The sequence below is a fragment of the Synchiropus splendidus genome, chromosome 4 (assembly GCF_027744825.2).
Source record: "Synchiropus splendidus isolate RoL2022-P1 chromosome 4, RoL_Sspl_1.0, whole genome shotgun sequence".
Classification (NCBI taxonomy): domain Eukaryota; kingdom Metazoa; phylum Chordata; class Actinopteri; order Syngnathiformes; family Callionymidae; genus Synchiropus; species Synchiropus splendidus.
Genome location: NC_071337.1, coordinates 10,605,065 through 10,619,978, shown reverse-complemented (window position 1 = coordinate 10,619,978; position 14,914 = coordinate 10,605,065). Strand labels below are relative to the sequence as shown.

Here is a 14,914-nt window from a genome sequence, read left to right as displayed (position 1 = left end):
TTAATGGAAAAACAATTGTTTATAAATATACTTGAAATTATGCATTCATTAATATGTTTAAAGAAGAATTGCAGAAACCCTTTTATCTCAGTTTGAACTCAGGTATTAGGAAAACTATGAGGGAATTTAGAAAAGCACCTTCTACATGATCAGTTTGTGGGGTCTTTGCGTTTTTACGCGCAATTGTAAAATCATAGGTGCGTAATATTACATGAAACAGCAGCCGTTTGAGGAATGCTATGAATCAGCAGATTTGAACAGCATCTTTCGAATTAATGCGCGCATATGCATCTTTTCCGCACTTATTCTGAACATCTGTGAGGTGGATTCATCCCACACATTTGGATTCGCCATTGAAACTTTGTGCGCATCAATGCGTAACCGAGGTGAATGAAACATGACTTACCTGTCCGGAGAGGTTTTCCGCGGGAGGATGGATCGTCCTCCGTCCTGACTCCGTTCTCCTTATGAAGAGTGAAACTTTTTCTCCTCCATGGCCATAAAAAGCTCGATAAATATCATTTACACGCTTGAAAAGAGGCGCTCCTCCGGCGTGAGTCCCGTTTTACGAGCGGAGTTAACGGGCTGAGCGCGCAGCAGTTGACTGAGCGGTGGAAACCACGAGAGTCCAACTGACTCCCGGTTCCACGGAGGAGCGCACGCGTGTGTGCGCGCGCGCGCGTGTGCTGGCTCCTCCTCTGTCATCCATGTGTGTAAAAGCATCCTTCCACACGACAAACAGACGAGTCCTCAGGCTCCGTCACTATTCTTTGACTACTTATCACTACTCTACTTTTGTTAAGTTCAAACAAAAATGTATTTTGCATTCATATCCTGTGAAAAACTATTTGTTTCAAACATGTAATGTCCTGAATGTTGTTCTATTTGCATTTAAAGTATGAACCCACATCTCATGTGTTAACGTCGGTTCAAACAAGATAACTGAAAATATGTTTGTTTTTTTTAGTTTTTTGTTGTTTTTTTTGTCATTTTCACCTCGTCAAATTCACAAGGGATGTCACATTGAAGCGATATTTATTATTTAATCATGTCTTTGTTGTCTCCGTTATCAATAATGCCTGAGCATTTCATTGAAATCTGTTCATCTGAGTTAAGTAAGTGAGTAAGTTTTTCCAATTAGTAAAACCGATTTCAACAGTATTTGTTGTCCCTCAAAAGTAAATCAAAAATAAATAAATAAATAAATAAACCTAGTAAATGCCCCCTGCATCACCCACAGATCTCTTACGGAGAATTTCACCACTTTGGCGAATCTTTCGATTTCACTATTATTTATTTTAAGATTCATCAAATGCTCCAAAACATACCAGTATACAGTTACTGTGCACGCCATTGTGTGCTGCTGCTGCTATATAGATGTGGTGAGAGGTGAAGATCGGGCTCTGAGCAAAGTACCGTAAGAAGATGTAGCTCAAAATCAAACAGGAACCTTGTTTCTTCAAACAAATGATGAGTTATTCCTGTTTTGAACTTGCATCTGTTCTTATTTCATGCACATTACAAACCCAGGACTGGAGCGTGTGACATTGCACGGTATTACACTGAAAGTATATACAGTACAAAAACCAATTTGGACTTGAACGTCAGACTCCCTGGCTGTCAGCTGCATATATCATTCATTTGAAACAACAAACATCAATAATTCATGCCTGTCTTTCTCTCAGAATAACCTCCGCCTTGGTTGGGATTATGTTTCGGCGGCACTTGTTGTGTGCCACGTAACTCAAAATATTCTGGATTATATTTGGGGCAGATCAGATCATGAAAAATGTAAAGATTTGCCCATCTAGTTCTATTACTTCTGGTCAAGTGAGCAACTGAAAACAAGGTTAAAACAGAAATCCTGACTTTATAAAACCCAATATACGACATACAAACTTCATACTTAGAGTGACAGAGCTGTGTTCTAACTAAACCCAGAGTTTAAGACCTTGCTAGAGTAGTAACTGAGAAAATGGCTTCAGAACCAGATTAAAACCATCATCTCTGGTATGTGTCAATGTGGAAGCTTATTCTTGTAGCGCTTTCAGGGCAAAAGTGTTCTTTGTTTTGTCTGGCCCACTTCCAGTCTCAGCCTAATTACAACATATCCAGCTGTTTATCCAAACATCCTGTCGGCGGAAATTGAGCATTAATCTCTCTCGCTCGCCACACCTGCATTCACAAACTTCATCTTGGATACAAATACAATAGCGCACGCGTGTCGCTGCATATTTGTAGCATATTAAACGAGTGCAAGGGAAGAAGTGCCGGCCAGCGTCAAAGCCTGTGATCGGAAAACAGCTGACATTCATCCAGCAGGGAGGATGGAAATTGAGACGTCCAGGAAATATACATTATTGTTACATATTACTCTGTGTGTGTATGTTTGAGTTTATTTATTTATTTTCATGAGAAAAACAGTAGCACTCTTAGAGCGTAGATCTCGTTGGATCACTCACCTGACAACTTTATCAAGCTTTTTTTTATGGTGTCTGATCTGATGCTAGTGCAAAAATTTAAATTTTCTGCCGATTCCAATATGAATAATGTCAGTTGTTATTATTATTATTATTATTATTATTATTGTGTTATAAGTAAAGAAACTTGAGCAGTGTTAAGCAAAGCAAGGAGGTGAGAAAAAAACACGTTTGACATTTACATATTAATATTTATCGAATATGTCAAAGTAAATTGTTAATATTGCTACTAAACGGCATTCAGTTCTGTCAGTCACTTTGATGTCAAAAACCTGGTTTCGATCGTGCATCAGGTTGGTGCCATGCCGAAGTTTTTGCCATCGATTTCGGACATTATTTGTTTCATTAGAATCTCTGATGTCAAAATCAGTTTTATCTTTCTACAGGAAATGAAAATTCCTGGATTAAGACAGGATCAGCCCCAAAATCTAATCATCTGTTCCTTAGCCAATTTCTGACATGTCCCCAAAAGTTCGTAAAAATCTGTCCATAACTTTGTTGCTAACAACCAAACAAATGAACTGTTAGACAAAGCTATTCAGTAAAGGCAGCAAAGAAGTTGAGCACTTGACAATGACGTGTTCCTCAGCTGTTTGACTCTATTGTATTTGAGTTCTTTTCATTCCTTGCTCCCTTATAGTCTAACATTTCTCTCATCTTAGATTTCCAGGCCCATTGACTCAAATTAAGATCAACATTTCCTATAAAACATCTGTTAATAACTGGAGTATTCCAAATGAAATGGAAAGGAGGGCTACCGATTTTAAGTCATTTATCTTGAAGGAGAAAACCAAAACACAGATTCTGTTGGCTGAATGTGTTGAATCTTTGCACTCTTTTTTTCATCTGAGGGGTTTTCCCATTTCCTACTGCCTGACTAGAACCGAACACTAATCCATCTCATCCTACTCAGTAGAAATCCCACTCAGTAAAACCTAGACTTTGATCGCTGATACATTCACGGTCATGCTGCGGCACGGTGCTGCTGTTCTGCACACATGAAATGGCACTCGTCCTCCCAGAATCCCCTCATTACAGCTCTCCGGTGATGATGGGAAGCAGATAAATGGGCAAAATGGCTGCAGCTTTGTGGGACTCTGGGACTCTGGGAGGATAATGATGGCGAGGAAGGGACCAGGCGGATGCACTGCCTGTGTCATCTGTGCTAGTGCACAGTTTGAATGTAATAGTCCTTCAATGATTCAAATTTTGTCTTGAAGGGGTGTAACTATTTCTTTATTTTCTTGGATGAGGCGAGAATGGTTAGTGTGAAAGGTCAAATGCTGCTGTGTGCTCTGCTAGTTATATATATTTGAAGCAGAGACGCAGCTTTTGATGCCGGAAAAAAACCAATTAAGGCAGAAAATTGCATAGACACAAAAACCTGGTTGATTTTTATTCACATGACTTTGTTTATGCAGCACGATCCATTGCCCCTGTTCAAAGAGAACAGTGAACGAAGATGCACCTGAATCTGGGCCTCATGTGTCGTGGTGGTAGTTGTTTGCGTCGTAACAGCAGCAGTGCTAACAGCTTCCGAACACGCATTGATGCTAACTAAACTGCAGTAGTAAGAAACATTTCAAGTTTCTAAAGTCATATTTGTGAGGATGACGTCATGCCAAGCTTCACTCCAGTCAACGGTGCACTGATATAATGAAATTCAATTCACGAGCTTCAATTGTTTTTACCTTATTTGTTGGAGGATTTGCAGCAGAAACAATCCCATTTGTTTTCAGGAGCTTTTGCTGAGGTCTGTGACAGAGCTGGAGACCCAAAGATAACCCAGGATGAGCTCTCAGGCCTCAGGGACTCTGCAGCGCAGAAGACCGTTGATACCTTCATATTATGTTGAGCCACGATCTTGCAATGCATTATACGTTCTGTTACCTCCACCGGGGAGGTTGTGTTTTTATTGCCAGTTTTTATTCCTCTGTAACTCGGAAAGTTAGACATGGAACCAACTATCTATCTATCTATCTATCTGTCTGTCTATCTATCTATCTATCTATCTATCTATCTATCTATCTATCTATCTATCTATCTATCTATCTATCTATCTATCTATCTGTCTATCTATCTATCATCTGTCTGCCTGTCTGTCTGTCTATCTATCTGTCTATCATCTGTCTGTCTGTCTGTCTATCTATCTATCTATCTATCATCTGTCTGTCTGTCTGTCTGTCTGTCTATCTATCTATCTATCTGTCTATCTATCTATCTATCCACCCACCCATTATTCATATTCATACCATGCTGGCTCAACTGTCTAATCGACTCATCTGATTCTATCTTTACTTCAGATCTAAAACACTCCACTATATATGTTTACTTGTTATACATGTTTGATAATTACCATGTAATGCCGACTGAACCCAAGGGATTTAGCTGATGCCACTAAAACGTGGCCCTCAGTGCTTTAATGACGACTAAATGACCAGTTTGTCCGCAGACAATAATTGGCGATATTCTTTTTATACACTGTATTTTCCACACTCTGACCGCTTCAACCTCCTGCGAGCAACAGAATCTCACAGGTGACAAAAACTTCTTTTGAAAGCACTTCTCATCATCGCCGGAGAGAAACCCAATCATCTGCATCTGCGTGGATTTTAATCAGCTCAGCCTTGATGAAGAAGGACAGTTTTGGAGAGAAGAGTTGGGAATGAGTCATATTGTGTCAGACTTAATCTGCACTCTACCTCATCGTGGACAACAAGCCTGTTAGGAGCAAGGAAATTGGACCTTTTATGTTTTGTAACCCAGTGTGTGTCAACACCACCTGTCCATCTTGAATTCTTTTTTCTCTCTTATTTTGCCTGACCAGCGAACTCATCATCACTGTCACAACATTCAAGCTTAAAACCAGAAATACATTCTGAAATATCTGAGGCTTCCAACTGTGATCAATGTGTATAATTTATACCCAAATTGTATGACTTTATGTCGTAACTAGGCAAGAGGGGTGATGGGTTATGTTGTTTCCATCATTGAGGTTTTTTGGATTCAGCTTTGATTAAATGTTTTTGCTGCTTTATTAATTTACTTTCTGCAATGATGGTTTGTCTGCGTACAAATTGAATCATTCATCTGTCTGCCTTGTGATGGAGTTAGTGTTTGCATGATTCAATTCCTCATAAATCCCATTGTCTGACTGCTCTTTTGTTGCACAATTATATTTTGTTTCATGCTTCTTTTTGTCGTTCTTCCGTTTTAAAAGTCAATGTCGTCTGCTTCTCTCTTCTTCAGGTGTCCATACCTCCCTAACTTCTCCACATGAGCTGTTCCTATGGTATTCACACGTCCTTTCTGGTCAATGTAAAGCTGAGCATTTTCATTTCTGCTTTGTCAGATTCTGGTTGCTCCTTTCCCTGGCATGCTCCCACCTGCGGACATTTCCATCAAAGGTTTGTTATATTGTGGATTCAATGTTAGACTTACTGCTTGGTTAAATTATCGGTCCCTTTGAGGGTTATGTAATTGCTATGCGGATGATTTGCTTTGACAGTTCATTGGCACATCAGTATTCGATAAGTTGGTTACTCCATCTGTTGCCTCATTGTGCTGCTTGCTCAGCTGCTTTAGTCCTCCGCTTTTGGGGCTATTCCAAGCCCTTTGTGCTGCTGATCCTTACTACCACAACATAGGGCTTGCATATACGGAAAATATTGGAGGAATGAGGCAATATTTTCACCCGATAGATCTGTTTTCAAATGATCTGAGCCAAAGGGGCGATTTTTCCTTCACTGTGGAATTGGTGTTTTAGCTGAAACTCCAAGTTCAATTTCAACACACCAACAGGATCCAAGATTTAGTGCTATCATCAGGGCCACAACTGCTGTTTATTTCAGACGCACACTGAGCCTGGTGTATTCCCAGTAGCCCTGATGCAGAGGTTTAACTGCCTTAATTATACAAACGCCACATGAGTTTGGCAGCCAGATGGTCAGTGAAGAACAGTCCAGGTTGCTCCCGCCAGACCCATCAGTCATTGTTTTTTTGGGTCATGACGGAAGGGCTTCTTGTTCTCCATGCAGAGGCTGATGGATGTTCCTGAGGCTTTGATGCCATGTCAGGTCTGGCTAACTTCCTTCGGAGCTAGAGTCCCCTGGCATGAATGATCTGCACTGAGCTGACAGCTGAACAGAGACACATCCTCAAATAGAAATATCTCACAATTTATACACACAGCATGTCTTTATGTGATGCTTTTGTATTGTAGGTTAGTCATAATGCAATTCATTTTGGTATTACACTGTCATTAAAAGTGTACCTTCAGTATTCCGGCCTGGAAGTCCGTCTAAAAATACACTTCTCCGCCTCTGGGTGAGATCAAGCGTGGTATCTGCTCTAATCATTTCAATATCTAATACGCCCCAAACCTCGAAACAGGGAGAAGGACCTTCACCTTGCTCACTCACTTACTGCAGAGACTCTGGAGCAAATCTCCACTAAAATAAAGGGGAATGAGAAACCGTATACGTGGGTGTGCTGCAGTTAAATTTGATATAAAATTGCATGATTCCAAATTTATGACATTTGGTGACACTGACTTCTTGATGTTATAAATCCCATAGATAGAAATGATCACTTCACCAACCAGAAACATTTAAAGTAGTTTGTGTTAACGCTAGATATTTGAATTTAACGTTTATTTTAATGGTTTATCATCTCAAAATATTCCCTGGTTTGACTTGTTATCCATGTTTTAGGAACACCACCAGGGGGTGTCTGAGATAACCTTCACATAGGCTCGTTAGACCGCTAAATACAGTAACAACAAATCCAGGATTGACCTGTAAAGACACGTATTATAAATACCAAAGAGGAATATCAAGTATTTTCTTTTTCAAAATATATGATGTAAAACTAGGAGGATTGATAGTGACAAGGTAAACAAGTCTCACTTGTTATCTTGAAAAGACACACCTTACTGGCATGTTTAATTAGCTATGAAAAAAGTTTGTCATGTCAGATAGTAACTGACCTTTGACCTGATATTTATAACTCCAGTCATACTGGAGATGACGTGTTCCGAAGACTTCTGTGTCACCCAGCAGCCATAACCTGCTCTTGATATGGCTTTTTTTTCTTCTTGATTTTAGTTTAATGAAAGTCCGCTCAGGAAATTAAAATAATCCTCTCCCAAATGTATCTCTTAGGCAGCTGAAAAACAACAGTCAAAAAAAAAAACAGATTAACTAGGGTTGACTCAGGACAGTCTGGATAACTTCCTCCTCCTAAGTGCATGATTTAGCTGTAATCTCTCGCGTCAAAACAGTCTCATGGATTTACTATCGTGGCAGCTGCATTCTGGCTCATCGTGTGCTACTATAGTTGGCCTGAAATATTGTTCGCTGTTACAACTGAAATTCACTTTCTTTTCAATTACTATCCAGAATTTGTTTTGTCACAATTATGTAAGTGAAAAATCTTTTTGAACTTCTTTGTTGTCTGTCTATTGATGTGAAATGTTTGGAATTCACTAAAATGCAAATAATATATGCACATTCAGTGCATTAAAGAAAAACTGCCGTCAATACGGCAGTCACGAAATTTGATTTGTAAATCATAATGATAATGATGGCAGGAGGTAGCAAGGTGTGACGGCTCATGCAGTGGACAGTAGCTTTTTTGAGGCCTTCGCTGGCTTCTCATCTTGATGATCCTAGCATAAGCAACTTATCCTGGAATTGAATATGTTACATGTGAACATGTATGTAACATAATGTCCTACTGGGAGGAGACCCCGGGGAAGACCCAGGACTCGCTGGAGAGATGATGTCTCCGGTCTGGCCTGGGAACCCCTCGGGATCCCCCGGGAGGAGCTGGAGGAGGTTTGTGCGGACCGGGAAGTTTGGGCTTCCTTGCTCCGAATGCTGCCTCTGCGACCCGACTCTGGCAGAAGAAGGTCAAGGTGACATGCTAATATGCTAGTGACCAGTGAATGATTTTATATATAACTATTTTATATATAAACCAAAATAAAATATGTAAAAATAATAATAAGAAAACTGTAACAAATGAATTGTTGATGCAAATTATATTTTGTGAAAAAGGTGTGTAATATCTATTTTCTTAGTTCTAGCTCACTGAAGACCTGCATGTAAAGCACTTTGTGAAAAGCATTCTAAAAAGATCTATATACATTATTGTTATTATTATTATTATTATTAAAAGGGTCAATTGATTGAATGGGTCATAATGGTACAACTTCTACAAAACAAGTTCATTCAAGTTATATCCTTTTTGCAAGGTAAGTTATTAAATAATAAATAAATATTACTTAATCTCATTTTTCTTCATCTCAACATTATCTTTGATACTGTCAATCAAAGAGACTGTCCACTGATTCATATAGATTATTGTGAATAAAAATCACGAAAGAAAAACAATTTAAAACGATTGATTATTGATTATTTTGCGGGAGAAAGTCAAGTGTTGCTAATACAATCCAAGATGCTGTGTGGCTTCAAATGTGCCACAAATAATGCGAGAAGCACATTTTAAAATGATGTATTTAATACAAAGCTGGCATTTTAGAAGTAGAAAACATGTTAAATAGTCATATACAATAGCAACCGTTATATACATTATATACAAACATTGTTTTCTTCATTAACCATCACATTTCAGGATGAGTCCTTTTCAGAAGGTAGCAACAGATGTGTACAGTGAAGAATCGTCGATACACTGGTGTTAGTTTTTATTACATATAGCTTCATTTCCTCTGAGACTCTAGGCCTTCAGGAACGTGATGCCATTGTTTCTGTGCCTCCTCATGCGACGACCTCTCATTTGGATGCTGTGTTTTTTTCCTCCTGGAAGAGAAAGATAATGATTTGCGGCTGATTTAAAACAGTCCGCTCATTAGTATTCAGCAGGCGAGCGAGGAGCGAGGCTTGTCTGTCACGACATCATGAAACGGTTTCAGTGGTTCGGAATATCTGCACTCATACCAACTGGTAAAGATCGTTTTGGTTCCTCTGGATTATTTGTACTTGATAAGCGATCAGATTCAGTAATTAAAATAAAAAAAAGAAACAATTAGCAAGTCTGCCTTTTTTCAGACAATCCCGGGAGGGTGCTGGTCTGTGACTCACCTTTGACACACACGTCTGTGCAGCTCTGCTTGGAGACAAAGTTGTTGCTGCTCCCTCCACAGCCAGTGTAGATGAATTCCTCACACATCTTGGACACGGTGTTGTAGTAATATCGTGGTATGGAGGCGGAACATCTGCCTTTGTCGAGAGGATCCAGGCAGAGCACAGGCACCGCTGAAAATAGAGAACATTCAAATGTCAGATATGATGCTGGATACCATCACACACACTCCAAGGCTTAGCACAGAGGCACATTCCTGGCACGGCTGGTCCCAAATGCCTTAATATTGGAATTCCAAGCGGTAAAAAACGTTTGAAAAAAAAGAACCGACGATATAGATTCAGTCATCATCCATCACTTGTCCAAACCAGGGTTGGTGGAGCCAATCCCGACCTCTATAATGTTAGGGTTGCGTGTGTCAACAGTCTGACAACAGCCTCTGACAACTTTGTCTTTTCAGACAAAGAAATTGGGCAAATCTGCCCCCTCTTCCTAAAACAGCCTGTACTCCACAACTCTCTGCAACAAGATTTGAAGCGCCCATATTATGCAAACTGACTTTTTCTGGATTTTGAGTTGGTATTTGGGGCTTGGCTTTTGACAGATGAGTTCAGACAAGAAGCCCTTGGACAATGATGTTTGCAGATGACATTGTGATCTGTGGTGGAAGGAGGGAGCAAGTGGAAGATAAGCTAGCGAGGTGGAGGTTTGCCTTAGAAAGGAGAGGAATAAAGGTTAGCCGCAGTAAGATGGAATACATGTGTGTGAATGAGAGGGACTCAAGTTACAGGAGCAGAGATAAAGAAGGTGGTGGATTTGAAGTACTTAGGTTCAACTGTCCAGGGCGATGGAGAGTGTGAGAAAGAGGTGAAGAAGCGGGTGCAGGCAGGATGGAATTATTGGAGAAAAGTGTCATGTGTGACAAAAGGGTGTCGGCAAGGAGAAGCCGAAAGGAAAAGAAGATTTGGGGTCTTTGGCGCCTGAGCATGGATGTACAATATATGTATTTTCTGAGTCAAATACAGATCTTTAAAAGTTCCCTGTAGTGATTTTGGTGTTGTGCTGTATTCTGTACACTGGTCAGAATCTGTATCTCTGTTCTTCATAGTTACAGTGAGTATTACACTTATATTAATAAAAATAATAAAACACCAGATGATAGCGCTCGATCATTAGGTGCCCCACCCCTGAGCCTCTGTTTTAATAGAGTACTTTTTATTCATATTCATGGTGATGGCTAGATGTCTGAGTAGAATTAAACGTGATTTGATCAAAATACGGGAAGCATAATCTGACAACAGCGATTTGTCTCTCCTCTTGACAGGATGAAATGTAATTTGATACCTCTGTATCCTTTGAAAATGTAACTAAAACATATGACATGCATATAAATATCAATAATAACAATCCACGCATGTTTTTGAAGGAAAATATAGGAGAATATGGCGCTACACTACGATAAAATATCTATGTAAGAAGATCTGAAACAATTGCAATAAAATCTAACAGCAGTTGAAAATAGGAGGAAAAGTTTCTAATGAGCAGAAAAGTAATGATGCAAATAATCCATTCATATCTATTAATACTAAGATTTATGTGTTTGTGCCATAGAAACTACAAATATTGAATTGCAGACTTCTTTTAAAGCTCTTTTAGACACACATTTTTGCAGACATTATTATTATTATCATTACAGAATCAATGAATTGGCAGTAGATAGAGGTATTCAAATGGATAGATAATTTCATATTTTAAACATATTTATGTCCATTATTCACAAATATCAGACACTCGTGTCGTTCAAAAAAAGAGAATTTAGAAATTCAATTTTTGCATTACTCTGGTCTGACAGAGGGATGCAAAGACATTCCCAAACCAGAGTAATAAGTTCCTCCTGTGTTGTCTTCAATGAGCGACACAGTATTTGATTTACAATGAGAACGGCAGGAACAACCAGGGAACTGTCAACACTCACTTTTCCGTGGGCTGCAGTATTCCATGCAGGATGTGAGGTCTTCGAATCTGTTGGAGTTGCCCAGGCAGCCACCGTATTCGAAGGGCTCACACTGCATGGTGGTCATGTTGAAGAAGTAGCGGCTGAAAAGGCCTCGACAGGGTCCCTCTTCTCGGGGAAACCTGCAGATCTGGGGGATCTCTGAGGGCAAATAAAGAATCACTCCTTAGAGAGAATCACAGTGAAGCTCATTGGCAAATGCATTCCACGCTCACTAGTTTACAGCTCCTGCCTCTGACTTGAAGACTCACTTGGTATTCTGAAACAGGTCTTTTGACACTCGTGATAACTCCTGAAGTTGTTGGCGTTCCCCTCGCAGCCTCCGTAGGAGAAGACCTCGCACTTCTGCGTTATGGTGTTGTAGTAGTAGCGCTCGATGTCTCCCCTGCAAGGTCCCTCTTCCACTGGCAGCAGACACGCACCTGGAAGAAGCACACGCACACACGCACTTAGACGGCCTGCAGCAGCTCTGGAAACGACAAAACCCATCCGTCCACGAGTGAATAAATCAATAAAGCGTCCTCGGTTACCTCTGGGAGGCAGCGCCAGGGCGGATGCAAACGACCAGGCCACTATTGCGAGAACGCAAAACTCCATGGTTTGACTTGGGCGCCGACTTTCTTGCCGCTCCCGCTGTCCCGCAGCGGTTTTATAGACGAGGAAGAGTTTCTCCTGGGAAAGTCATGGGCGGAGATAAAGTGACTCACTTCAATGAATTGTGGAGTCCGTGTGACGTCAGATCACGTCGTTCACACTAACTTTCTTTTTGCGTAATAGGCTGACACTTCCGTGAGTAACATGGATCCTCCCGAGTTTCTCTGCCAGTTGGCCTGGGGCTGAGGATGGTGACGCTTCAGAGGATGATCTGGATGAGTTTTGTTTTTTAAATATCCCTTCAGCTTATTGAAGGGATATTTAAATGTGTCGTGTGTGAATTATGACAAATATATATATATATATATATATATATATATATATATATATATATATATATATATATATATATATATATATATATATATATATATATTTTTTTTTTTTTTTTTTTTAATTTTTTTTTTTTTTTTTCAAATATTTATTTTTTCACAATAAAGGGTTCCGTTCCAATTCATTTATTCATTTCAAAGAGGTTTTTGTCTGCTGTTTAATGTTTATTTGAAAGATTAATGAACGTATACATGATCAGAAAGGTTAGACATTGAGTGGAGGAACACTGAAGGGATTAAAGGCTGGATAAAGTGGACCAATGTGTCTAAAATGTGCCCTGTTTTGTATCCCAGTCAGCTTTCCAGCCTCTCTCATTTAAAAACGCTGACTGTCGTCATATGTACTTTCTAAATTGTCAAACATTATGGGGCGGACAAATTACTTACAATATTTTATCAAATAAAATGGTAAAACCAAGTGTTTTATTCTATTGATGTATAATATCAAGACTAAACATCATAGTAAGTACGACGTAATTTACGACAAAGGTTCGGGGGGATTCATATGCTATGATGTCACTGTTGTTAGAAGGCGTTGCATTCCACGCAGACATGGCATTCAATCATAATCACAGTTAATACTAAATGTCCTGCCTTGTGTCTGTAACTTGATGACCTTTTTTTGTCACAAACTAGTTGAGAAACTTCCCAAGGAAGTCATCCTTACGAAAGTCCCACTCATGACATCTCCACTGACTCATAAGATGAACTATGGCTCTGCTCCAAGTTTCTCTTATTATGACTGAGCTCTTTGCTTCGACTCTAATGGACTTGTGCTCTTCTTTTTCTTCATCATAGATGAGTATAGCAACGTCATGAAAACCCAAATGATTTCACATCCCTCACTCTTCTGTGTCACCGTGTAACTACTACTAAATATCCTCTTGTGGGATCTCATTCATCCAGGCAGCCAAACTCTTCCAGAAAGGCTCATTCCAGTCTTCAGACACCTGAAGTTGTGTTGGAATAAAAACCCTTTCTGGAACACTTTATCCCTGCTTTGTGACTTGGGCTTGGATCTCAATAAGCTTTGCTTGAATATAATGAGCATTTTTATTAAATGTCCATTGCTTGTTTTAAGTCCAACTAGAAAGTCACAAGTGATTCTGTGAATGTGAATGTGATTCTCAAGTGAGGCAACGTGTAAAACAGTGACTGTGAAAGAATGCAGAACACGGTGGATTTAAAGTTGGAGGTGAAACATTGTGAGACTTGATGGCACTTGTGGAGTCCATTGCAGCTTCAGAAGGCAGTCTTTTTTCTAGTAAACTGATACTGACACTTGTGAATGCAGTAGGTCATTAAACAGCGTAAACACTGAGATGAAACACTTACTCTTCCACCAAGGTTTTCTCATTCCAAGAGTGCCCACCTTACTAAGTCACCATCCCTTCAATAGCATACAGTTGTGATGACAGCGGACTCTTGCTTTAATCAGATTAAAAGATTTGGGTCATTTATTTAGTGTAGTTTATAACCCAGATTAGGGAGAGGAGAGGGATTCTTCAGTAGGTCTGCAGAGGTGGAGGAGAGCTCCGCCTAAGTGTCCGTGAGTATATTCTTACTAGTTTATCTTAATGTAAAACATGATGACACCTGATGATGATATCATGTAAAATATGTGAATCTGTGTTTCTCTTTCTAGACAATGCCGGTGATTAACGTGGAAGACCTGACAGATAAAGATAAGGCTTTAATGGAAGTAAACCAGCTTAAAGTGGAGGTAAAACTGGAGAGATGGTTGGTAAGTTCTTCAGATATTTTCATTTATGTTGAAAGTGTTAACTCACTTTTGACCATTTATTAATGTTATGAGATCAATGTCCAGTCACGTCTCTCTCTGTTCACTTCAGACTTCTAAATGCTGTGAAGAGATCAAGGACTATATTCAGGCTGGAGTGGAGGAGGACACTCTAGTCAAAGGCATTTCAGAGGAGAAAAACCCCTTTAAGGAGAAAGGTGGCTGTGTCATTTGCTAGACCGAACCTGCTCAGCCTTCCCATGTCAAATTAGTACCCAAGGACGACCTATCTGCTCTATAAAATGGATTGCAGAGAAGACTAGCTGGGCAGAATGAACATGTAAATGTAAAACCCTTAAAGTTCCCAGGTGAACAATGTGCAGATTTGTAGCCTTTTAAACCCCTCTGACAATTGTTTTATCACGTCGGTTGCACTTTCATTGTACACAAAGGGGCTTTGGTTTTCATTCTCGCGCACAGTAACTGTCAATAAACTTGCTTGTTAAAGTCAGACTGTGTCTATTACTCATGGCAAAATACCTCAAGTTTTGGCACCAAAGGTCCCATCACAGATAATGGATTTGAATTG

General features: G+C 39.7%; 3 protein-coding genes across 4 annotated transcripts in view; 1 reads left to right on the top strand and 2 right to left on the bottom strand.

The window, feature by feature from the left end:
* calcr (calcitonin receptor) overlaps positions 1 to 621 on the bottom strand; it is a 60,754-nt gene extending 60,133 nt beyond the window's left edge. Inside the window, exon 1 of the mRNA XM_053861856.1 lies at positions 407 to 621. The gene's annotated coding sequence lies outside the window, so the exon portion shown is untranslated. The remainder of the gene's footprint in view (positions 1 to 406) is intronic.
* An 8,383-nt stretch (positions 622 to 9,004) lies between these two features.
* On the bottom strand, positions 9,005 to 12,290 carry tfpi2 (tissue factor pathway inhibitor 2). Of its 2 annotated transcripts, none has more exons than XM_053863284.1 (5): positions 12,129 to 12,290; positions 11,850 to 12,020; positions 11,560 to 11,739; positions 9,580 to 9,757; positions 9,005 to 9,298 (listed from the first exon to the last, which is right to left on the bottom strand). In XM_053863284.1, the coding sequence occupies exons 1-5, from the start codon at positions 12,193 to 12,195 to the stop codon at positions 9,202 to 9,204; spliced, it is 693 nt and encodes a 230-aa protein (XP_053719259.1). In that variant the 5' UTR covers positions 12,196 to 12,290; the 3' UTR covers positions 9,005 to 9,201. The 2 variants fall into 2 exon arrangements, with proteins under 2 accessions (XP_053719259.1, XP_053719260.1); XM_053863285.1 differs by having other exon boundaries at positions 9,005 to 9,301; positions 9,584 to 9,757.
* A 1,780-nt stretch (positions 12,291 to 14,070) lies between these two features.
* Positions 14,071 to 14,836, top strand: gngt1 (guanine nucleotide binding protein (G protein), gamma transducing activity polypeptide 1). The gene is made up of 3 exons (XM_053863504.1): positions 14,071 to 14,133; positions 14,230 to 14,328; positions 14,438 to 14,836. The coding sequence occupies exons 2-3, from the start codon at positions 14,233 to 14,235 to the stop codon at positions 14,561 to 14,563; spliced, it is 222 nt and encodes a 73-aa protein (XP_053719479.1). The 5' UTR covers positions 14,071 to 14,133; positions 14,230 to 14,232; the 3' UTR covers positions 14,564 to 14,836.
* The last annotated feature ends 78 nt before the right edge of the window (positions 14,837 to 14,914 follow it).